This window comes from Macaca nemestrina, chromosome 19 (assembly GCF_043159975.1).
Source record: "Macaca nemestrina isolate mMacNem1 chromosome 19, mMacNem.hap1, whole genome shotgun sequence".
Lineage (NCBI taxonomy): Eukaryota > Metazoa > Chordata > Mammalia > Primates > Cercopithecidae > Macaca > Macaca nemestrina.
Genome location: NC_092143.1, coordinates 65,397,755 through 65,423,698, shown reverse-complemented (window position 1 = coordinate 65,423,698; position 25,944 = coordinate 65,397,755). Strand labels below are relative to the sequence as shown.

At 44.1% G+C, this 25,944-nt stretch overlaps 1 protein-coding gene across 6 annotated transcripts in view; it reads right to left on the bottom strand.

Annotated features, from left to right (window-relative positions):
* The window catches only part of LOC105465377 (potassium channel tetramerization domain containing 1), a 202,524-nt gene that overhangs the window by 71,820 nt on the left and 104,760 nt on the right, over positions 1–25,944 (bottom strand). The window contains exon 1 of one of the 6 annotated variants that reach the window (XM_011713819.3): positions 24,898–25,443. The exons of 3 other annotated variants lie outside the window; for them this stretch is intronic. Coding sequence is in view for 1 of the 3 variants with exons in the window: in XM_011713801.3 (XP_011712103.1) it covers positions 22,737–24,545 (1,809 nt within the window). In the remaining 2 variants the exon portion in view is untranslated. Of the gene's footprint in view, positions 1–22,736; positions 24,772–24,897; positions 25,444–25,944 lie in introns of those variants that run through there. 2 more of the 6 variants (XM_011713828.3, XM_011713801.3) reach the window with 2 other exon arrangements.

Genomic DNA, 25,944 nt, shown 5'->3' with positions numbered 1-25,944 from the left:
CCCACTGGAGACAATGTAGGGGACAAGAGGGAATGAATTCATAAACTTCTCAATTATTATCTTGGTATCTTCTAGTGCAAATACTTTGAGCCCATCGTTGAAAAGGTGCATCCTACCCATAACAACTGGATTAGGATCTAGTCCTCACCAGGCACACACTGCCTGCTTTCCAGCAGGGGGAGGGGGATGCCTGTTGCTAGGAACAGCTCCCAACCACCCTTACTTATGGGCCAAGGTGAAGGCGCCAAGGAGCATGCAAGACAGTGCTCAGAGGCTCCATCACTATCCAGCTTTAGTGAGACACAGAGAGAGACAAGACTCCCAAAGATTCCCCTATTACAGACAAAATGAGAAAATTCAAGGTCCTGTTTTATTTCAAAACATTGTCTTTACAGATAGAATTAGCTCACTTTAACTGTATGTATTATTTATATTTTTTCCTGTAGGAATGATCTGCATTATTTACATGAGCCCCCAAAGTCACTCAGGCTCAGGAATCAGTATCCCAGTGATATTATTCATCCTGTATTGTTCTTTTTTCAATATTGTTCAATTTTTCCCTAACCTTTAAGCAGCTGCCATACACCCAAACATTAAGAAAGCTCTACCTTTCAAAACCCATATGTGGTATGTACATATATGTTTGAATGTGCATATGATATCTCTGGAAGAATCCATAGGAAAATGTTAACAGTGGTTGTCTCTAAAGAGGAAAATGGGGGATTGGCAGTCAGAAATAGGAGGCAGAGTCATTTTTCATGGTATATTTTTAAATTTTAACATGTACATGTGTTAAATTTTAAGACATTTTTTAATTTAAAAAAAATCTAAAGGCACAAACCGCATATGCTCTTCTGGAGTCATTTGTTAGAGGCACAACTTGTAGTTCTCCTTTAACAAAATGCCTTGATCTCACTGTTTATATGTACTGCCTGGATGAACTCCACCCAGAAAGGACCTCTGGAAAGAATGCTGAATATCAAAAAAGTTCATTTCCCTAAAAAAAACTCTCTCATAGAAAACCCAGCCAATACTAACTGCCAATCCCCAACACCTTCCTTTGATGAGTGGTACAGGGCAGAATGATCCAAACACCAACTTTAAAAATCTTGGTTTCTTTTGCACATGCAAGTCTCTTTTTCTATCAGTATGGACTTTCCAGAAGGCCTTAGGGGTTAGGAGGAAGCTCCGTTGTGCTAAGCAGGGTGCAGACACACTCTGTTGAGGTAGGACCACTAGTATCCCCACAGATCAAATCTAGATTAGAGATCCTAAAGTAACCACATGACAAACTGCAACAATGCATGTGCTCTGATCCGCTGGCGGAACCAATCTGCTTCATTTCCAGGGTTGATTTCAGGGATGTGATTACCTTTTGTGAGCCAATATTCAATCATTCCCCACAGCCTCCAGTGAGGTCCAACTAACTGCTCCACCTCATTCCCTTCTCTGCAGCCAAGTCAAACTGAACTAACTTGGTATTTCCCAAAGATTTTCCAAAACCTTTGCATGAGCTGATCCCTCTGCCTAGGATGCTCTCCTATGGTCAGCTTCTTCCTGCCTCTGCAATTTCTTTCCCGAAGCCCACATCTAAGCAGCCTCACTCCCCTGATAACCAACTGTCATGTCCCCTTGTTTTCATTTTCTGTAGATACATTTATATTTACTACTATATAATGTTTCCTCCCTCCCTGCCTGGCTTCCTTCCTTCCTTGAGACAGGGTGTTGCTCTGTCACCCAGGCTGGAGTGCAGTGGCATGATCATAGCTCACTGTAACCTCGAACTTGTGGGCTCACACGATCCTCCCACTTCAGCCTCTCAAAGTGATAGGATCACAGACATGAGCCACTGTGCTCAGCATATTCTCTTAATGTTACCTATTTCCCCTTTCTGTCCATCTCATTCCCCCTACAATATAAGCTCTTGAGAGGGCAGGACGCTTGTCCTTTTGTGGCCTGCTGTCACTTCCAGAGCCTACACCTGTAGTAGGTGTTTAGTGAAGAGTAGTTCAGAGAGAGACATACAAATTATTTAGACAGTTTACACAGATCCTATGTTTCTGGAGGCAGGTGGCCAGTCTTTAATAGCATTTTCCTTTGGGTTGGAAAAAAAAATCCAAGGCGGCACAAAATTGTGACAGTTAAATGTGAGAAAAGAGACCAGTGAAGAAGCAGCCCTCTCCGAGGAAAGCCCGTTTGTTGGTTATGCATTTCTGGAGATTTGGGGAGCAGCAGGAGGAGGGACACCATGCTGCCCATGCACAGTGAACCTCCCTGGGCCTCAGGGAATTCATGAAATTCAGGAAATCTGCAGGATTCCTTCCAGCTCTTGGAGGCTGTGATCTAGATCTGGGCTCCCAAATAGAGGACGTCGCACCACTGCAGAGCTGCAGGATTATTTGAGGTGGCACGTGATGACCATTTTACGGCTTCTAAATAGTCCTACATGTGTTTGAATAGGTATTAGAAAATATAACTAGCGCATCAAACCTGGGATTTCGTGGCGACTGTCACTTGAGATGAGGCTAGCATAGCCAAGAGAAAGATGCTAGGGAAACAGAAATATGGCAAAGTCAGAAAGAGCAAAAGTCAAGCCCAAGGCACACGGAAAGGGGTCCCTCTGTTCCTCTGCCTCCTTCAGCGCATCCAGAGGGATGCTGGAGACCCAGGAGGGGCTCAGTCAACACTTGAAAATGCTGAGCCAATCCCATTTGAGAAAAGATAAAGAAAAGAAAAAAAAAAAGACTAGGAAATGGAGAACAATGTGTGGATTAAAAGCAGCTTCTCTCTGAGGAAGCCTTTCACCTGAAGAATTGGTATTTTCAGTCCCATTTATCTTACATTTTTCTTTTTTTGTCTCCGACAACTTTCAAACCACAGAACATACAATGACCAGTTTCCCTAGGATTTAAAGCAGCCTATTTTCTGTAAAATGTAGTGATGCGTAAACAGTGGAGCTGTGAGCGCTAATGCTTTAACCCCTTAATTCCCAAACTACCTGTTTTTTAACCTCCCTGCCCTCTGCCTGAGACATTATCATAAGCAACTTAAAAAGCCAAAGTTTCTCCTCCTTGGCCTTTTGGGGACAGAAATTTACTCTGTAATGCCAGGAAGGGCCATACACATCCTCACTGACTGGCCCTCTGCAAGGTGGGAGGTCAGGATCAAGGACAGGTCTGCCTGCCCAGAGGAGGGAAAAAAGCTTCTGCTGAAATGGGAACTACAGAGAGCTTCAAAAGGGAGGAAGAGAAACTAACAGAGAGAAGAATAAAGCTAGCATTAGATGTGGAAGACAATTGAGTGACTTACTGCTCTAATGTCATTCCATGTCAGCGACTGAATTTTTCTTTTGTGTACTCAAACCAAAACAAAGCTATTATTAAGGTTGTGTCAAGATCTTCAAACAGGTGAGGCTGAAAAACACATTTTTATGTTTACGTGAAAGAGACCTACTGCAAAAAAAAAAAAAAAAAAAAAAAAAAAAGTGGGGGGAGTGGGAGGGATGACGAGGTGGAACATAAAGGATTTTTAGAGCAGCAAAACTATTCTATGTGATACCATAATGGCACAGATATGTCACTATACGTTTGTCCAAATCCATAAAATGTACAACACTAAGATGAACCCTTCTGTGAAGTATGGACCTTGAGTGATAATGGTGTGTCAGTGTTTCAGCAATTGCAACAAATGCACCACGCTGGTTCTACATGTCAATCTTGTGGTAAGTTGTGCTTTTTTGGAGACAGGAGGTTTATGGGAACTCTACATAATTTTTGCTCAATTTTGCTGTGAACCTAAAACTGCTCTGACAAATGTTAAGGAAAAATAAATAAGAGGAAAAATTATAATTGCAAATCCAGTAATTTTTTTCCAGAGAAAGCCAGCAAATAGCAGCCTAGTTCTTCCCTGATGAGCATCCAGTCTACTCAGGTCCAACTCAGCCTGAAATCTAGAAACTCTCTCTGCATACAGGCACTGCACTTAAAATCAATGAAAGTAATGCTAACAAGAGCCTATTTTAATTCAAAAAACACCAGACCAGCATGTTGCACAGAATGGAACTCATTGGTTCTCTCTGTGGTCTGAGAAATATTTCTAGACAGTGCTCCTATTTTATTAGCTTTTCTTTCAATACTATGGGCCCCTACCTTGAACTTGATGATCCTCAGCTTTTGTCTCCTGCTCAAAGTAAAAAGGATGCTGGAGTTCATCTGGTTGAACGAGGAACAGCCTTTAATGGGGAGCCAGGATCCTTTCCTGGCCAGGACTCCCAAGGGAGTACAGTGGGCCCCATGTGAGGAGGAGGGTCCCAGAATGGTGGGAGGAAGGTGAGACCACAGTGACAGCCGAACGTGGGTCAATCTTTTCCTTCTGAGTTTAAAGTCTATAAAAAGTTAATAAAATAATCTAAAGCCAATCACTCCACCTGTCCTCAGGATCCCGCCATGCCTACACCCTGCCATCTCTCTTGCTCTTTCTAAACAGGTTCAGGTCCTCTCTCTTCTGAAAAACATACGGGATCCACCTATCATCTCCTCTGGAGCTCTGCCTTCCTCCAGCTGTTGCTCTGCTGCCTGACTCCTTGACAGTCAAACCGGAGCCACGTTTCTGTTCCTCGTTCCTCACCTCTCAGGTTCCCTCAATTCTCGCCAATATGGCTTCTGCTCCTTGTCCCACAGAACTGTTCTTGCAGAGATGACTAATGGCCTCCCTATAGAGCAGCTGCAGGACACACACCCAGGCTTCATCTCACTTGAAATCTTAGCTGCATTGAACAAAATGGACCACTCCCTTTGCCCCTGAAACTAAGGCCCACAGTTCCCCTCCTCCCCTCCAACCACTTGTTGTGGTTCTATGCCGGCAACACCTTCTCTGCTTTGCCTCCAAAGATTCCAGTTTCTTGAGGCCCTCTTCTCTTTTGTCACTGTAATTTCTTTCTAAGCAAAACAATCTGCCCCAATAGCTTCAATGATCATCTGTAAACTGATGAAATTCCAAATTTAGTCCTCCAGCCCAGACCTTTGCCAAACCTGTGTATCTACCTGCTTATCCAACATTTCTACCTAGTCACACCATAAGCCCCTCAAGCCCAATGCTTCTAAAGCAGACTCATCACAGCCCCTTGTACTCCCCTGCAGTGGCCTCTGTTTCCACACGTAGCACCAGCATGTCAATATCTACTTCTGTTCACCCACTACCGCCATCCTAGTCCTCAGACACAATGACCTCTCCCCTTGCTCTGATCCCTCTGCAATCCATGGTCTGCATCTCCTCCTCCACTCAAATCCCTTCCATGACTGCCCTGCCTATATATAAGATGAGGCTTGAAACCTTTAAATGGCCTTGGCACTTGCACTTTAGGGTCCTTGCTGAACTCTTCAGTTTTCTCTCTTACCACTTCCCTATCCTCTCTAGCTTACAAGCCCATGAACTTTCATTTCTAGAATATTCTGGAATGTTCCATGTTCTTTCCTGTATCAGGGCCTTTGCTCATGTACATTTCTGTCTACCATGTCTCTTAGTCCAAAATCCTTCTCTTTGTTGCTCTCTTTGCACCCCCAGAAGTTAAAACAGAGTAAATCCCAAAGGAAAAGGAGAACCAAGAGAAACTAACCAGTTGACAAAAAGTACCAAGACAGAAAAACGGGTAAGTTCATCTCCGTTTATTAACTGTACTTTGTCCTCTCAGACCACATTCTTTAAATTTAAAATAAAATGCAACCCAAGGAGGTTGTGCCTAACAGAATACAAATTTCCAAATGATATTAAATAACTTTGAGAACGCTGATTTTAATTTCTGCAGTTGTGAATGATCAAAAAGACAAATGGGATCCATGACCAAATCCCATAAAAGTAAAAAGTAAAACAGGATTAGTGACAATAGTCACTGACATTTCCTAACAGAGGAATGCTATGTCCTAATAGTAACAGAATTAAACTAGGAAAGCGAGAAGAGGTGCTAAACATAAACAACATCAACAAAACCCCAAGGTGGATGGCTAGACCTACAGACAAGGATCCAGGCCTGTCTCTGGCCCTTCTCTTCTGTAGAAAGGGTGCTTACTTACAAATCAGAGTCTCCCAAGGCAATGGAAATGGAAGACTAAACAGATTCATGCCCTGGGTTGATATTTATTCCCTTAGGATTTCAAAGCAGTATGTCTAGAGTTCTTTTTACTCTTTTCCCTACACCCAAATTTTAACATGGACCCCCTCAAGTTGGAGTTCTTTCCCTAAGAACTTCTCAATTTTGCCCTGTCAACCCTACACTTTGAGTAAATATATATTAGGTGATTCTGAACCTCTATAAAACAGTTTATCTTTGTGGTATTTCGAAGGATTTAGAGGTTGAGCCAGGGGAAGACAAAAGAGATATGAGGGTTAAGGGGAAAGGAAAAAAAGAAAGAAAAGAAGAGTAGGCTTGAGGTAAAAGGAAAAGGACATCCATATAGACCCAAAACACAGAAGAGGCTGAAAGTCCAGATTTGGTGACTTTGGGGCAAGTCCATCTTGGTCCTACCCCTCCCTCATGCACAAAGGGCACAACCTACGAAACCAGACCCACACCTCACTAGGACAGCAGTATTACTACCACGACCACAGTTAATTTGGCTGGTGATTTATTTTGGGTGTATGTGATACCTACTATGTGCTAAGAAATCAACAGAGGAGAACAAATTAAAATTGGAACATACGTGGTAGAGCACTTGACTTAACCTTCAGGGCACTGTCTTAATCGTCTGATCCTGCAGAGAACAGCACAGTGCCAGGCACACAGTAGGTGTGTAAAACTATTTAAGGGATGATATGGGGTTTTTTCTTCATGTGCTATTGGAAGAGCTTTTTATTTCTAACCTTCACAGCTAAGGAATTTGTTTTCATTTTTTCAAATAAGGGTAAAATACTTAGATTCTTTCTGTTCAAGGCAAAGAGGGCAAAGATTATCAAGTAACCTTAAAAGGTTACTATAACATATTTTTATTCATTTCTACAAGTACTTTCAGTACTGAGTATGTACCAACCACTGTGGCAGGCATGGGGATTAGGGCAGTGAGCAACACAGACCATGTCCCTGCCCTTGAGGAATAGACTTTATTTATTTAAAGAGTAAAAGGAATTAAAATCATGAAAATATTATTTCTCACTCTTAAAAACGTATAACCATTATTTTTTTGGAGGACTATGATTATGGCAAATAAAAAATAAAATAGGGAGGCCAGGCGTGGTGGCTCACACCTGTAATCCTGGCACTTGGGAGGCTGAAGCAGGAGGACCCCTTGAACCCAGTAGTTTGAGACCAGCCTGGGCAACATAGGGAGACTGTGTCTCTATTAAAATAAAATAACCCAAAATCAATTAGAAAATTTCAACCAGTTTGAAATACTTTAAGTCAAATACATACACATTACATTAAATCAAATATGGTAAAAAAGAAGTATGTGTATATATCCTTAAAACATATAAATCCTAACCAAAAATGACAGCATCGTAAGGTATACCAAAGTATGTTCAACTTTAAAAAGCCTGACCCAGTATCAAAATTCGTATCAAGGACAAATGGGAGCTATAAAAACAGAATTTCCCTCAGTGTACTTAAACTTTGATCTAATTTAGAAGCGTTTGATTTGCAGACATTTTTTTGCCAGGATAGAATCATAGGTTCTTAGGGTGGAAAGAGATTCTAAATATCACCTGACCAGGTATTCCTGGATCCTAGCTGCCCTATTCAGAAGGGCTCTTCCTAAATTTGTTTGGTGAGGTCACCCATTGACAGCAAGTAGGAGGATCAGGATACAGTTTAGCTGTGAACAGCAGCCTCCTGAGCTGATCTCATTCTCCAAAGCTAATCCCACGATTCTTTAGTATCACAAATATGGATGAAGCATTTCACAAACAAGTGCTTACCTTTCTTAACAGTTTCTTTTGATTCCATCAATAATACCTTAGCTGCTTTCTTTTATAAGAATGAGGGAGAAAGGCCTGATTTCTTGACAGACCTATCTGGAGAGCGGCAGTTGGAAGGAAAGTGTGTATCCCAGAGAACAAAGATCTTAGCCCTTGAGCAATTCATTCAGATTTTGAGTGGTATGCCGGGATGAGGACGGGCTGAATAAGGCAGGATGTAATCCCACCATAAAGGCTACACATAACCTAACAAGTGAGGAGAGGCGGCTTTGTCAAGAAGGAAAGAGATTCTGAGTCTTTGAGTCAGGATCAATTCCTTTTTTATTCTTTTTTTTTTTTTTTTTTTTTTTTTGAGACAGGAACTTGCTCTGTTGCCCAAGCTGGAATGCAGTGGCATGATCATAGCTCACTGCAGCCTTAAACTCCTGGGCTGAAGAGATCCTCCTGCCTCCAGAGCCGCTGGGACTACAGACATGCACTCCCACAACTGGCTAATTTTTTAATTTTTTGTAGAGATGGGGTCTCATTATGTTGCCCAGGCTGGTCTCAAACTCATGGCCTCAAGCGATCCTCTAGCCTCAGCTTCCCAAAGTGCTGGGGTTACAGGTGTGAGTCATGGCTCCCTGCTGATCACTTCCTGCCTCTAGGCCGGAATCTGCTACTCACCTTCTCTGGGCCTCCATCTCCTCACCTGTGATGTCTACCCTACCTAACAACGGGTTGAGGTGGTCAGAGAAGGTTGGCTCTGGGTTTATGCAGTGCCTTATTGTGATTATGTTGGCATGAGTGGTCAGTGTGGCCGGCTTCTGTGGGGGTGTGACCCAACTGATGGGGAAAAAGATGACACATTAAGAGGAGGAATCCTGGGGACTAGAGTAGCTGCTCAGTTACTTCCATCTATATTAAGCATGGTTTTATGAGTTTTCCTGTCTTTCCCACTTGACTGTCAAGTCCATGGGAAACAAGACCTTCAGTGCCTTGTTCTTTATTGTGTACTCAGTGATCAGTGAAGCTGGTGCTCAGTAAATGTTTGTTGAGTGAACAGAACAAGTGAAAGACCTGGGATCCAGTCCTAGGTTTGCCATTGACCACCTCCTTCCTGGAGCAGGTCACTTAAGCTCTGTAGCCTGCGTTGCTATGAGGATCATACGGAATAGAGAACCCTGAGTATTTACATAACATGTGATACACAGATGTTAGTTGTTGGGTTGACTGTAGGAACAGATTCTTCAGGAATGAGATATGTGGTAGCCCTCTTACCAAGCAAAGCATTGAAAGCTAATAATCTAACTGCGATTCACGCTTTATGATGCAGATAATGTTTGCTGACTTTATTTCTAAACAAGCTAGTATAAACTCAATTATGACTAAAATGTGAATTATTTGATGGTTTTTGTCAACTGAGCAAGTATTTTATTTCAGTCAAGTAGGAAAAGGGGGCTAAGAGAATGACTTAATTTGTCTCAAATGAGCACTTTATTACAAAGAGTGCTACTGTTCTATGTAATACATTGCCAGAAAGTTTCATATTCTTTATTGTATTTCGATGAGATCTTTTCTAGCTAAGTGGCCATAAGAATTTTTTTTCTTTGTTTCCTCTGTAGCCCAGGCTGTAGTGCAGTGGCACAATCTTGACTCTCTGCAACCTCCACCTCCCAGGCTCAAGCAATCCTCCCACCGCAGCCTCCAAGTAGCTGGGACTACAGGCATGTGCCACCCTGCTGAGCGAATGTTCATATTTTTTGTAGAGATGGGGTTTCACCATATTGCCCAGGCTGGTTTTGAACTCTTTGAGATCAAGTGATCTGCCTGCCTCAGCCTCCCAGAGTGCTGGGATTACAGGTGTGAGCCACCACTCCTGGCCTTTGAGAATATTTTAAAGCTATAATTAAAAAAAAAAAAAAAAAAAAGCAAGCCATGGAATTTGCAATTTATCATCTGATTGTGTTAGATTTTAATAATAAAAGTGTAAGAGTAGCCTAGCTCCATATTCTAGATGATGAAGATATTTCTTTATTGAAACACATTTGGAATATGGTTTACTGGTATCACAACATTCTAATGAAAATTATAAATAAAAAGTGACTGATCTCTGTAAGTACACTGCTTATAATTAGGAAAAATCAAATTGTATTTTTTATTACGAGATGGATAATCTTATTGAAACCTGAAGATTTCTATTGCCCACACTTGTAATTCATTTTAGTTTTTTATTTATAATCTACTTAAAAATATACATAGAAAATAAAATCTACTTAGTGTTTGTTCAAAATTAATCCTTTAAATATTTTACATAAAGTATATTTAAACTTTTCTCTCTGTGGCATAAAGGAGAGAAAAAAGTTGGTGTTTCATTTTATTTTTATATTTTAGTGAGTCACATAATACCTACCTACACCTATAATTTAATATCCATCTTTCTCTAAGCTTTAGTTTTTCTTATTTGTCTCGATTATCATTATTTTATCCTTGCCAAAGATGTGAGTTCTCCAACTGGTTTCTTTGTACATCTCCACACTTCTGCCTGTGTTTATAAATATTTTGTAATTTTTTTGGACCCTTTGTCTTATCTTTCAAACAGACTACTGAAGATCATCTGTAAATTGTATATAATCTCTCTCATTTTCCTCTAACCTGTCAATAATCTCTACCCCATATAGATATATATTTTATACATATGTATTTGTATTATTCCTATTAAGAAATGTAGTAACCTGCCTAAGATCATTCAGGTCAATGATTCATGTAACTTTAAGTTGGTCCATCCCTTGGTAATTCTACCAGAACCCATAGAGAATATGAGTTTTGCTCCAAACTGATGTACCTCTTCCTTTATGACCAGAGGTTCTTTAACCACTTACTTCTCCTATACTTTTTTCTACTGTCTTTTCCTCATTTTCCTTTTTACTCTCATATCACCGAAGTGTTCTTTATCTCTTGTGTTATCTGTTGTCACCAGCAAAAGACCTATGTGTCTGTGATTTCCACTTCTGAAGGATGTTCTTGTGGTAAGAAGTCAGGTGACTCCAAGACAGTACAATCTTTTCACTCACCTGTTCTGGCTGGGCAAGAGCTCCCTGCCAAGGGCATCATGGAGGGAAAAGCCTGGGGTTGCAGGGGGCTGTCATCCTGTGCCAAGAGGTAAACCCTTCCCCCATAAAGTACCTTGGTATTACTAAACATTTTCTATTTGTCAGGCACTTTATAGTCATTTTTATTGGTTCTTTTTACTAGCTCTAACTGCATCAGAACTGCATTCCTTTTCTCTTTTAATTCAGTGTTCTGAATTAAGTGCCAAAGGCTGAGGGCCTTGGGGAGCAAGTCTTCAACTGCCAAACAGTCAGTGAACAGATAAAGAACCACAGAAACACAGGACTGGTCCCAGTGAGCGTCAGACCCCCAGCAAGGAGCCAGTCTGCACCGACCCACTGCAGAAATGGCTCCGGGGGCTCGACTTCGTATTTTAAAAAAAGTCCCCAAGTCAACCTAAGACTGTAGCTTTCCGCCACTGATGTCTCGGGTGTATACCGACATTTGGAAGACCGGGCTGTTCATTTCACCTGAACCCATCATGTTCCCCTTTCTTTTCCTGAGGCTCCAAAAACACAAAATCACACTAGGATTCATTCCATTTTCAAAAGACACATCCATCAATACACTTGTGATTTGGTGTCCTTTTTATCTTCCCTTTAATACCTAACTGGACCGTATTTATAACTTTATCTATAAGGTACAGCTTTAAAAGTACCACTGTAGACGTGGCCTGGAGTTGGAACCAGAACTTGAACTTTGTTTTTCGGTAGGTAGGTGAATGCGAAGGTCAGTTTTCCTCATCTGTAGAATGGGTATGCTGAAAGTTCCTATCTTTTCTCTTCAGCTTGCTAATATTCTGTGCATAGATTCACAGGACTTATCACACAGTCAAGGTTTATTCATTTGGTTACTTATTTGCCTCCCCCATGAGACTAAGTGATTCCTCAAAAAAAAAAAAAAAAAAAAAAAAAAAAGATTTTTTTTTTTCTGTGTCCCCTCAGTCTGTCTAGCCCAATACCTGACACTAGGAACTGCCCTACAAAGTCCCTGGAATGAAATCACATACAGGAAAGCCCTTTGCCAACTGTGAGGCACTGTCTACAAGCACCTTAGTGGTTACTCAGAGTGTGGCCCCACAGACCTGAGAGGTGAAGGAAACCACGCTGGGCTCCAAAGCCATACATTTAGTGAGTGGGAGTTGTAATTAACATGTGAACTGACAGGGTACCAGTTCTGGATTTTGTGGGATTATTGTACATACGCTCAATCTTAAAATATGTGGCTTCACAACAGGGTGAACATTCAGAGTGGCTCATGTGGTGGAATGTGGCAGCTCACTTGGAATGGGGACACCTAAAATACAAGTGTACTAAGGCTTACCAGAGAAGCCTGCAATGTTACAGCAAAGAAAAGGCTTAAATTTTTTGACAAGGTAATATTTTATTTTTTCCTGGGTTTCCACATTCCCCGTACATGCACTTCAGGTTTAACTGCTTAGTCTTTCAGTTCGCTTAGGCCAGTTTTGGTCCCATTTCTGAGATACTAATACACACCCCTTGCTCTCCAGGGCTGACCTGGGAACACTCACCAATGAGATAAGACTGGATCTCCAGCCAGTCCTTTGGACTTGCCCTAGATATTCCACTGTAGTTTCTCCAGTGTCTTCTCTTAAATATTTCTAAGTTATTCTTTACCTCCAAATTCCTACCTTGCACACAGTAAGTGCTCAATAAATGCTTTCATAAATGAATTTGCTTTTCAGAGTTTTTCTGAATAGCATCCTCTTTCACCTTGCCTTTCTCTCCTTAGATCTTGGCTCACATCCCAAGAGGTGGTTCTAAAAACCCCTCAAGGGAGGAATTACAGGATGACATGGGATTCTATGACTCCATGATCCTTTTCATAAATTAAAAAAAAAAAAAAACAAACCACGAGACACATTCCTGGAACATTACCACCCCCACCACCTCCATAAAGTGATCCTGAAAAAACAGTAAAATCCAGCATTGTGAACACCCTACCATTAATTATAAAAGACGAACATGTGAAAGAACTCTGGGGTGAGCGGAAAAGAAGCTAGCATAATCAGCTTTCTAATGTTCTTGTTATACTTTTATTTAGGTCTGTGTGTTTCTACAGCAACATGTTTCTAAATTGCTACCTCAATCCACTGAAAAATAAACATTCAGCAAGTCTCTTTTTTTCTGGAGTAAAAAGCAACAACAACAATATTTGTTCAAGATGTAAGAAAATATCTACAATCTATTTAGATATAGTTTTGTCAGAAAGAATATCACAAAATAGAAGCCAATATTCCATATAAACTGGCTTAATACAATATGCTATTCTATAAAACCCAAAAACCTATTCCATAAGGACTATGCTGGCTGAATACTGTAAGTACTTGAAGGGCAAACTAAATCAGAGGTAATAAATCCCTGCACTGTCACACTAAAAACAAGTTACAAAAGATCATTAACTGGTCAGCAATAATGTATCAAAATACCAACCAATTATCTTAATTCTATAGTCTATTTCAACTGTATATTAGTACACCTCAACTTTAAGTGACATTTCTATTGATTTACATAGTATCCAAGACAGAAGTCAAGTATTAGAAAGTTGTAATGCATTTTTGCATTAGGGAAACGTAAACATCATAGCATAAGCTCTAGCCAAATATAGACCCTACTTCTAGAATACTGAAATTAAGAAATTTATGTAGATTATAGCTATAATGACCTTCATAATATTTTAGGAATCCCAGTATAATGACCATTCCCTTCATCTCAAGCCATTCCAAATAAAATTTAATCTCTTTTGAAAAACTGTTGATTTCACTCTGTTCATTGTTGTCTCATTTCATTTGTCAATGTGCTGTAGCCTGGGCAGCAGTTATGCCCATCAGTAGGCTCCCCAAGTCCTAGTGCTAATTTTTTAGCACTAGAAAATTTCCGGCCGGGCATGGTGGCTCACGCCTGTAATCCCAGCACTGTGGGAGGCTGAGGCAGGTGGATCACCTGAGATCAGGAGTTTGAGATCGGCCTGGCCAACATGGTGAAACCCTGTCTCTACTAAAAATACAAAAATTAGCCGGGCATGGTGGCACACATCTGTAATCCCACCTACTCAGGTGGCTGAGGCAGGAAAATCACTTGAACCCAGGAGGCAGAGGCTGCAGTGAGCTGAGATCGCACCATTGCACTCCAGCCCGGGAAACAAGAGCAAAGCTCCGTCTCAAAAAAAGAAAAGAAAATTAAATTTCTAAGCCTCTGTAAAGAGCAACAGGAAGGGTCTGCAGAACTAAGTTAGAAGAAGGTGTGGAGTTAAATCCCACGTGGGCCACAGAACATACAAATCTTAAGGAAAAGTAGAGGAGAGAAAACAGGCTTTGAGGTAAAGCATCCACACAGATGGGCTTTTTTAGGTTAATTGTGAGAGGGAAGAGGGCCCAGGTAGGCCAGAGTGCCCGAGCCTGCACTGAGATCTCGTATCTCCCAGAAGACCTGCAAAAGTGCTACTGACCACAGTCTATGGACACCGCAAAAGAAGAAACGGCAGAGGGGCCCCCTGCACAGTACCTGGACAAGCTACTTCCAAGGGCCAAACTGAAGGCTGGTAAAGATCTGCATTTGTTCAAATGTAAAGCATTCTGCACTAAGATAACAAACTGATAGCAAATATTCATACAGTGCTCATGTTTGAAGCACTTTTCAAGCAGTATCTCATTTAACACCCACGCTCCTGTGAGATCAATGTTATCATCATCCCCGTTTGACTGAGGAGGAAACTGAGGCACCCAGCGGTCTGGGCAGAGCTGAGATTTGCTCCAGGGGATGTGGCTCTGGAGTCTGTTCTTAACCACTACGTGATATGGTTTCTCAAATGAGGTTGCTCCAAATCCCAGACTCAGCAAAGGCTGGGGGCCCCACACAGCAAAACGGAAGCATGCCACACACTGGAAATATCATTTTGTGTGTCTCTGCCTACTTATATCATTGCTTTGTAATGCTGTCTTTTAACACGTTCTCTCTTCTTCAGTTGTTCCAGAAAAGCATCACAGGTAATAATGTGATTTCATGTTCTATCATCTTCTCTTTATTGGATTCTTTTATTTGAACAGTTGATAAGAATTCTGGAATCGACGGGCCATGGGTTTGAAAGCGCAGACTGTGGAATCTGACAGGCTGGGTTCAAATCCCAGCATAGTTACTTACCAGTTGTTAGGGCTTAAACAACTGAATCAGCATCTATGACCCTTAGCTTGCTTCCTCCTTTACAAAATGAAAATAACCATAATTCCTGGGAGGGCTGCATGAGGATTAAATGAGAGACCACATCAGCCAGTGCTCAAGATGTTCAGAGCACATGCACTGCCTAGGAGTCTTTTCAAGTGCAGGGGCTGATTCAGGGGCACAGAGTGGCGGGATTTTTGCATTTCCCACAAGCTCCCAAGTGACGCAGATGCTGCTGGCTGGTGGACTACTTTCAAGTTTTCAGTATGTCTTCATTATTATTAACGTTAATGGTTATATTCTACTCCACAGCTACAGAACCAGTTAGAGATTGTGACAGTTTACATCAGAACTCTCCAACGAATGAATCAAGTTTGTCTCAGCAGACTGCAGTACAACGAGATGGGAGCCTCGTGCCTTATGCCCCTACAGTGCTCCCCACGTTCACTCCTCCCTGGATCTGGTCTAACACTCCACTCGCTGACCCGTAACAGCCAGGAATGTGGAAATAATTCACGTTTCTAAGTTAAGTTCCTTAAAACCGCATGTCAAAAACCATAGCAACTTGAAATATCAGAATTAATCCACAGGCACAAGAAACTTATCCTCAACACTTATTTCTCAGATCATGATGAAAATGAAGGATTTTTTCAAATATCAAATTTACATATATGTGTATATATGAAGATATTATCTATGAACATTTTGTCTAAATAGAGGGTGAAGCAGAGAAGTACACAAATAGGAAATTCGATTTTAAAGCTATAGATAGTGTACTTAACTAGTTTGGTCCCTGGCACACGGTGAAAGGGCCCAAATGGGAACCGGTAATATAAACAATTGCTTCCTTCTTCTTCTTGTGTTAAGACAGAAAGGATGGGGATTGAATGGGGAGGTACTAGGCTGAACTGGGTTAAACCGGACTAGGGACATGAAGTAAAACTAGAAATTCATGATCACAAGCTCCCAAACTAGTCCTGACATTTTAATTTGCAACTGAATTACTCACAAAGGAAGCAACATCCGTCTCTGTCATTCCTTAGCATTCCTTTCTGGACTCCTCCTCTTCTCGCCTAGAGGCCTACCACCTAATGCTGTCTTAAATCTGCCAGCCTCTTTGGGCAGCACGTTTTACCTGCCTTCCTCCCAGACTGGATCAAAACCTTCCAGGTTCACTGCCAGTTGGGGGAAAGCAGTACACTTGACTCTTGAATGACAGGGGTTTGAACTGTGCGGGTTCACTTATATGCGGATGTTTTTCAATGAAAGTCACACCAAGTGTGCCTGCCTGTCCTGCTTCCCCTTCTACCTCCTCTGCCTCCTCTGCCTCTGCCACCCCTCAGACGGCAAGATCAACCCCTTCTCTTTCCCCACTTCCTACTCAACCTGAAGACAAGGCGACCTTTATGATGATCCACTTCCACTCAATGAATAGTAAATACATTTTCTCTATCTTATGATTTTCTTGATAACATTTTCTTTTCTCTAGCTTGCTTTATTGTAAGAATACAGATGATATATAAAACATACAAAATATATGTTAATCAACTGTTTATGGTACTGGCAAGGCTTCTGGTCAACAGCAAGCTATTACTTAAGTTTTGGGGAAGTCGAAAATTTGTTATAAGCAGTGTTTTGACTGCAGGGGGTTGGCGTCCCTAAGCCCTGAGTTGTTCAATGGTCAACTGTAATTCAGGGTGTGAACGAGTCCAGATACTCCCAGGAAAGGTTTGGATTATGAAGAGGATTTTCAAGTGGCATTGCCTCTTCCCGGTGGAGATGGTGCTGCAGGGTTGGAGATGCAGAATGGGCTGGTGGAGTGGGGATCATTAAGAAGCCTGAGTCCATCCTCAGCCCTCTCCCTCCAGGACTCTCCAATTCCCTCAGCTCTCCCGGGTTACATAAAATGAACTCATCACTAGAGGCCTGCACCATCTTCCCTCTGCCCTGCAGCCCACAGGATTAAAAACAACCAAGGTCCCTGCCTGGAGAAAAAGGAGCTGAATCACACACCTTTGGATCGAGAGGGTCTTCAGAGAAAGGAAATTCTCATTGGGGTTGAAAATGTGAAAAGCTAGCCCAAAGCAAACTGTGTACATGCAGGAGTTGCCTAAAAGCACATGTGATTAAAAACTCCAAAGAAAACGCAGACACTTTTGACTTACGATACCGTAAGATAGCTCCTACCTCCGTTATTGTTGAAAATTCTGTTACCCAAGACTTGGGCAAAATGTATCATATCCACCCCCAACCAAAAAAAAAAAAAAAGCCCTGCCTGTCATGAATGAAAGTTTGCTGTCATATGTAAGTGGATCTTTTTTAGGAAGAAAGAAAAGGCTCTGTCAGGTTGCTATATACTATAAGCTAAAAGGTAAGAAGTCTGACTGTAAAGAAAGTGTTGAAAGGAATTTGGAGAATCACTGAAAACCCAGAACACGCCTCATTAGGTTCAGCTTCCTGTAGTGCTAGTGTGGGCACAGCAGGGTCTGTTGTCCAGTTTACGGTCATGGGCATTAGATAACACAACCTCATATTCAGATTGAATCTCTACCCATACCCTTTGCTGTAGTGTATTTCAAAGGACTGAAAAGATCATTTATTTCCGGGCCATCTAGAAGCTCATGCTGTTATAAAGACTCAAAACCACTCACCACCCATGTTCTCTTGGAAGAGAAGAGTAGGCAAACGAGAAGTTTTTAAAAATCTGAAAATCCAAAAGAACTTTATAGAGCCCAAAACTTTAAGAGTTCACCTGTTTCCCCTCTGATGATCATGTAGCAAGCAGAGAATTATTTCAGCTTTAAGGGTACAAGTCCACTAATTGCCCAGCCTCTGTGAATCCCTCTTGAGGGCAAGGACTGAATCCTGCTCCTCTCTGCGGCACTTAGTAAGCAGAAAGATGCTCAGTTAACAGTGGATGAATTGAATTCAGCATCTTAGAGCACTAAAAATGTTAATTAAAGAAGCGTGCCTGTGCAATGTTTCAAATCCTAAAGCTACGTTTTCGTTCATGTTAGTTTATCAAGGTCAATCCATATCCCCCTTTTTTGAACAAATTAATTCATACTACCTTATCCCTTATATAAATTGTCCAAAGAAATCTTTAAAAAGGCAACTTGACTATTGGTACAATGCAATGAATGACAGTTAAGTCAAGAGAAGTAAAATCGGTTCTACAAATGAAAGTTCTAACACGTGACAGACCTACAGATGACTAGTTTACATTTACGTTCCTAAGATTTTAAAGACACATACTACACCGGAACTCCTGTATCGATTCTGCTTTTGAAATGGCAGGTAAAACACCAAAAGGTGTCTTGAAACTCAAGTTTTATTGGATAACTGAAGTAGCGCTTTGACTGGCCTGGACCCACTTGGGTGAAAAGTTCATCCAAGTGGTCTCACATGTAACTAGTGGTTCCCAGAAAAGAAAGGCTTCTTCCTGCTTGAAAACTACTTAGTAATGACAAGAGGGTGGTCTTTCGGTGACATTTGCTTGGGGAGCCAGATTTTAAAATCAGGATGACACAAAGATTTAAGTTTTAGATGAATGGGGTCTACTTTCTCCCTTGGCAGCAAGTATTTCTTTTTCTATTTCATGGGTCAGCTTGAGTACAGAGTGAACTGACATCAGATATGAGTTTATATCAATTTAAAATAATACTCCTGAATACTGATTGCAACATTAATATATGAGTGCATGAAAGAGAATATAAAGGTTCAGATTTCTTTCCCAAAATGACTGCTGCAAAACACTGAGTGCATCACCTTTTAACTGTCTTTATTTTGATCTAGTTTAAACAGGTAAAGAAGCCAAAATTTTGCCAATGAGACTACCTGTCAGGTGGTAAACGATTAATTTATAGATTCCTGTTACAAAAGCCAAAATAGTAGGTGCTCAGTAACTACTTCCTGAATGAAGAAAGTTACGTACTTGTGTACAAGACATTTAGTTTCTCCACCAACTTGAACTTTTCATAAAGGAGAGCAAACATTCTTGCAGCAGAAAAAGGAACGTAGCCACAAACTAGTATTAAAAATCAGAAAAACACCCACTCTTTAAAAGGCAGTTAATCTTAATAGCTCCAAATAACCATGACAAAAAGTCTTGTTACAATTGCTATACTCCTTTCATGTTTATAAAAATTTGATTCCATCTATAAGAAATAAAGAACATCCCTCCCTCTTAGTCTTCAAATTCAAACTAGGACTTGACCAGTTATTTCAATTAATACATAAAACGCTTGCCTTTTTCTATTAAGTAGATACATTAAGTATTCCTTCTTCCTTGCCCCTACAGCACCTGAGTCGATTCCCTGAGCTGTCAGCCTCTGGCTTCTCCTCAAAGGTAAGTTAATGAACAACTAACTGTGTCAGCTTGCTTGCAGCCTCTGCAGTTTCCACCCCGCAAACTATAAGGACCAACAGCCCACAGTGAAGACAATAAAACACAAACAGGGGATGTGCACCAGCCCCCACAATCTTTCCACTAACAGATGTCCTCTCTACAGAATTCCTTAAAAGTATTTCTGGAAATAATCTAGGTTAGGGTCAAGCAAGTGCAACTAAAGACACCTTTGTCACAGTTTGCAAATGCTTCACACTTTTGTTTGGCACAGGAGAGAGACATGTCTACAGAAACTGTAGTGACAAAACTATGACATTCAGAATCTAAACTTTATTAGTATTTTTTCCTCTGAGAATGATAAAGAACAAAATTTTTAATCTCTATCATCCCTCTAACCTGAAGTACTGTTCTCTGAGGTAGGAAAAATGCTCTATTTTTATGCAAAGAGGATAGTTATAAGGATGGAAGATACAGTGGTAAGCAGTTTAAAATGGACTACATGACCTCCACCTGGGAGCTTGCAAACCGTACCAATAACTGAATCATTTCAGATCACAATAGCTATTTGGGGGACAAGGGAACTAAAACTACCCTTTACTTTTAACACAACCATTCAAGAGAATTAAAGAGTGGATCAGTTAAAGTGACCATTACAACCATCGCCATAATTCCTCACTCACCCCAAAAGCCAGATACTTCACGTGAGCAATCACACATTCCATAATCTTTGTTAATCCTTGAATGCATTCATTTTTCAACCAGTCCCATCTATAATATACTTAATAACACCCTCAAAAAGTAAAAAGAGTAAATGCATTTAAAGAAACTGGCTCTTCATCTTTTGAGAAACTTGCAACATTAGTAGAAAGTCAAAACATCAGTGTGTGACCTCTCTGTTATCGAGAAGTCTTAAGATGGTCAACAGTGGAATTCCGTATGACACTACTTGATGAAGTCCACTCAGTATTAGGCTAGAGAGCCTATGTTTATGATTAAGTAATAATGACTGAAGCTGGAGCTGCACCGGGCATTTCCTGGGGGTTAATGACCAGCCAGAACAGTTGATAACCCAAAGCAATGCCACAGGCCAGCAACCTCCACCAGGCATTAAGCCCCAGGAAATGCACTGAACCTCAACCCTTACAGTGATTTTAATAAATAAAGAAGGAAAAAGTTTGCTATCAACTTTCTACTGAGCAACACTTCGATTGCTCAGACTTCGTAAGTGAAAAGCTGACTATTAAATATGTGCAAACTGAACAACTTTTTGTAGTGTTTTAACTAACAGGGACTTGGAGCTAAGATCTTGTTTGAGAGCCATAATAATCATATAAGCCACATATGGACACTCAAATCTATATTTAACTTAGGAGTTACCTGACAATAATGCAAGAATAATAAAAGCATCAGTATACAGTCTTTTTGGAGCTGATTTATTTTACTCAGGTAAATAAAAGATAATGACTGAAAGATTGCATTCCTTAGAACAAAACCAAACCAACGAAACAAAACCCTCTTATCTTTTGTGGTTCTTTATGTCACAATTCTATATTACACTGGTGTCAAGAAACCAGCAGACAGATGCCAGTAGACAAACTGTTTCATTGTTATCCCAAGGCCATGCATGCCTTAATAAACTTTCTTAGGCTTTTAACTCTTAATTAGGTGCTCTTCTAAACTAGGGCATTTCAAGGGTGTTTACTGTATCAGAAGAACGTGAACATTTATTTTTTCTTTCAAAGAAAAAGCAAACCCTAAATTCTCCTCCCCATTCTTAAAACTCTAACACAACCTGTCAGAAATGGACTACACACCCGAAGTACAGAAGACACATAGCCTACAGGTCTTGTGTATTTTAGAGAACTCTGGTGTTTATATTACCACTCACAGCCCCTTTCTCAGTTGGCCTTGAGGCTTGCCCATTAGCTGGTAAACGTTTGAAAGGGTCAGTTTGTCCAGAACTGGAATTTCCACTTTGGAAAAAGCACAGAGGTACCTGACATATGTTCCTGGAGGGCCTGCACTATACCTTCAGACTTGCAAAATTCCTACTTCTGCTTGATGGCAGGCAGGTCACAGTTGTAAAACCTCCAGTGGCTACGCCTGCCTCTGCAGAATAAAGCACAGTGTCCGAAGACTCTGGTTCCTGACTCCTAGAGTGTGTCCAAAAAATGAATATAACTTTACTAATACTCACGAAAATACTACCCTGGGGAAAATAAGGGAGGAAGCATCTAACACTAGAGGCTCCAATCTCCACCCAGAATTTGGCACTGCTTTGACTTAAATAATGTTAGGGTTGAAATAATTTCTTCCTCTTTGATGAGGACAGTGAAGCCAAGAGAAATGAAGTGATTTGTTCATGCTGACTCAGCTGCTGGGTTAGCACTCTTACTCTCATTACCTACTTCATAGGTATTATCTGCCCTCTAGGATGGTGAGCTCCATGGGGCTAGAGGGAGACAGCAATGTTTCAGTGCCCACAGTGCTGGGCACCACAGGCCCATACACTAATTTGTAGCCTGACTGAAATTGCAGATACCACGTTCCCACCTGAATAATAACTCTAACAAGAGACTTTAGTTTCTGAAAATTGCACCCCACACGGCCACTTTACATTCGACTACATGTTACAGTATAAACTGGCACTCAACTGCCTGGCTCTCCACTCTCCACCCCTTTTCTTAAAAAAAAAAAAAAAAAAAAAGGAAAGAAAAAGAAAAAAAAAGCTACAGGAAGTGAGATTAGCACGTTTTCTTTTCAATAATTTATAACTGTTTTTCTACCTTCCAAAGTCATGGCGAATATGTAATAGAGTCTTTTAAGGGATAATTGATTCAAATATGTCTTAAGCAACTGCTTCCTTTGCATTTACAGCGTTCTCGCACTCTTTGCCTTGTAAAACTCATCACATTCAATGAAGAGCGGCTGCAAGAGTGAGCTAATCCTTTCGTTCGGCGAACTTTGAAGTTTTTCGCCTTACTGCACAGAAGTGATTTGTTAGGTAGCATGCCCTCTCCCACATTTTTTAAGGTTAGGTGTAAAGTTTCCCAAAAAGCACCAAGAGAGTTAACTTCTAAGGGTGAAACCAAATCCCATTCAGTACACTGCCTACTTTTTAAAACTTCCCCCCTGCCCAGAGCTGCATTAGCACAAAAGTTAGGCCCGAAGTTGTACCAAAGAAACATTTCATGCATAGAGTTTGGTTTGGTTACCTGGGTGGGGGAAACAATAGCAGGTGAAACTACTGTGGGAGAATTGGTGCTTCTGTGCCCATTGGCTTCTGGAAGAAGAGGCAGGGGGTCGTGTTTCACGGAAACCACCACCACCGCATCCACAGGCTCCGAGGGGCGGATACAAAGTCTTTTGGGGGAAGAGGGGCCGCAGATTTCCCCCGACCCGAACACCGACTCGTACAGGGCGCGCTTGGGCGCAGCCTCGGATTTCACGTCGGGCCCGACCTGGCTGTCTTTGGGGAGGATGTAAGTGTTCCCCAGCGAGGGCGGCTGGGGGCGGTGGTGGTGGGAGGGATGGGTGGGGGGGTGGTGGGAGTGGTGCCGTGCCGCCCCGTTCAGAGCCTCGGCGTAGCAGCCCTGCGGGGCGGGCGAGCCCAGCTTGGTACCAATGCCCGCGATGCTGTTGAGCGTGGCGATGGAGACGGCGCCGATGCAGTGGTTGGTGTAGGTCTTGGAGAGCTTAGCCGCCTTGGACAGCATCTGCATCCTAGTGCCTAGCAAGTTCTTGCCGATGGCTTTGTTCTCGTACCAGGTCACATCGCCCTCGCTGCAGTGGTCCCGGGGCCGCTGGAAGAACGCCTTACAGAGAGGGTTGCGTTTCGACAGGTACTTGACGAAGCTGGCGTAGGGGCAGAACTCGGTGCCCGTCTCATACATGCGGGGCAAGTTCTCCTCGTCGCTGCTCTCGGCGCGCTTCTTGCTCCACGACGACGAGCGCGACTTGTGGTAGGGCCCGAGGGACTTGAAGTAGACGAACTTGCGACCGTCCTCGTCCATGGCCAGCCCAAAAGAGTCCTCCTCCAACTCACGCTGGTTCTCGCGGCCGCGGGTACAGAAGTACATGCACGTCTCGAACCAGACCTTGTTGAGCAGCCCGAAGGGCGTGTTGGTGCTGAAGACGCTGGAGGTGTACAGCTTGCGCAGGTCGGCGCGCGTGATGGCTTGCTTCTGCACCACCGGTCCGGCGCCCTGCTCCTCGAGCTTGCGGATGACCGCGGCCAGCGTCAGGTTCGCGCTGCGCAGCTCGGGATCCTTGGTGAGGTCGAGCGTGCGGCAGTACGGGGGCTCATTGAGGTAGCGGTTGAGGGAGCTGCGGATGCTGATGAGCGACGACTTGCTGTAGAGCTGGCCGCTCTTGGAGCGGGCCTCGGCATAGAAGGAGCGCAGCACGCGGCACAGCGCCCCCTTGTCCATGGTCTCGAAGTCCGGGCTCTGCGCCTTCTCGCTCAGGTACTCCCGGAAGATGCGCACGGCGTAGCGGGTGGCCAGCCGGGTGTTCTCGCTCAGCCGGGCCCGCTCGGGGCGCTGCAGCACGTCGGGGTCCAGCTCGGCGCCGTCCCCGGGCGGCCCGCCGCGGGCCCGGGGCGCCAGCAGTCGCGGCGGCGCCTCGGGCTCCAGCGCTGCGCTCTGGTCCATATTGATCATATGGACCGGCTCGGGCTCCAGCTCCTCCCCGGCCGAGTCCTCGGGCTCCAGGGGCTCGTCCCAGTCCAGCCCCATCTCCTCCTCTTCCTCCTCCTCCTCGTCCTCCTCCAGCCCCCCACCTCCGTCCTCCTCCTCCTCCTCGTCCCCCGTTATCTGCACCTCCTGGATCTCGTCCTCCTCCTCCTCTTCCTCCTCCTCCTCGCCCGCGCTGCAGTAGTGCGGACGGCCGTGGCGGCGGCCGCGGCCCCCCGCGCCGCGCTCGCCCTCGCCCCGCTCCCCATTGTTCTCGGCGGCGGCGGCGGCGGCGCTGGCGCTGCCGCCCGCGCTGGTGTTACAGTCCCCGCTGCCAGGCATTCTCGCCATATTGCCGTCTCTCTGCCAGTCCTCGGGCAGGGCGCATGCGCTATATTGGACCGCAGCGCTGAGAGCTTTTGTGTTTAATGACCTTCAGCTACCGGGAGGCAAAGCCGGGCTCTTAAAGGAGCCGCGCTCCAATTGTCATTCCCGAGCGCAGCTCCAGAGGGGCAGCGGCGCGCAGGGGATGGAGGGGAGGGGGGAGGGGGGGACAAGTTAGACGGGAGAGATAGGGTAAAGGACGGAGGCTGACCAGACCTTCTTCCTCCCCCACCCGGCTCCCACTTCTAAGAAAACTTTGAAGGAAAAAAAAGGAAAGGGAGGGAGAGCTGTCGGTGGGGGCGAAACACTCCCAACTTACCCTCTGGCGGAGAATTGCGCGGGCCCGGGCAGGAGAGAGGGAGGGCCGGCGGGAGGGCGGGATGGTCTCGTTTCTCTAAGTAATGCCCGAGGAGCAGTGCCCCTTCCACTGCCCCCTCATTGCCCCCCGGAGCCGGGGGGTCGGGGCGGCGGCTGCGCCGGGCGGGCCACGGGTGCTGCCGCGGGAAACCCGTGTCTGGGGCCGCCCGGAGCGGAGCGGAGCAGGCAGGTTAATGAGCAGGGTGGAGGAGGCACGGCGAGGCCCCGCACCCTCTCGGCGCCCGCGGCCAGGGCGCAGCGGGCGAGGCTTGGGAGCGGGATGGGGCTGGCGGCGGCGGCGGCTCCCCCACCTACTTGCTGGCGGCGAGGCGCGGGGGCCTGGGGCCAGCCGCGCGGCTCCCAACTCCCTTTCCGACTCTTGCAAAGGAGCGAAACACGCCCCACGTCAGCCTCATCCCTTTCGACTTTTCCAACAGCCACATTTAAGCTGTCATTAAAGACCTGGGGCGCTCCCCGTAGGTCTGGGGCAAGTCCGCGCCGGTCCAGCCAGCCCCGGGAAGGAGCGAGCGAGAGAAGAATGGAAGGGGCCGGTGGGAGGGGAGACGAGGGAACAGGCGCTCGGGACCCCAGGGGCCCCAGGGACCCTTTCGCACCCGCCCAGGGCGCCGCCCTCCCTGTCCCCGGGCAAAGTGACACAACTCCCTCGGGCGAGGCGCTCCACCAGGCTGGAGCTAAAGTCTCCCTAAGGCCCGTCGGGCAGACGGAAAAAGCGAACTTGGGTCTCGGCCGACCCTGCCACCGCCACAATTCGGCAATTCAGAGCCGGAGCGCACTCTCACTCAAAGTTTGCCAACCGCCATTCGTTCGCCCTCCGGGTTGCGCTGCCTCAGGCGCGCGGGGGCGGGCACCTCGGAAACTGGAAAAGCAGCCAAAGAGCTCGCCGGGTCCCGCTTTCCCATAGGAGACACTGCCCCACTTCCAGCCAAACGCCCGCCCCCGGCGCGCCCAGGCTCCGGGCGCGTCCTTGCGTCGCCGCCTCCCGCTCTCC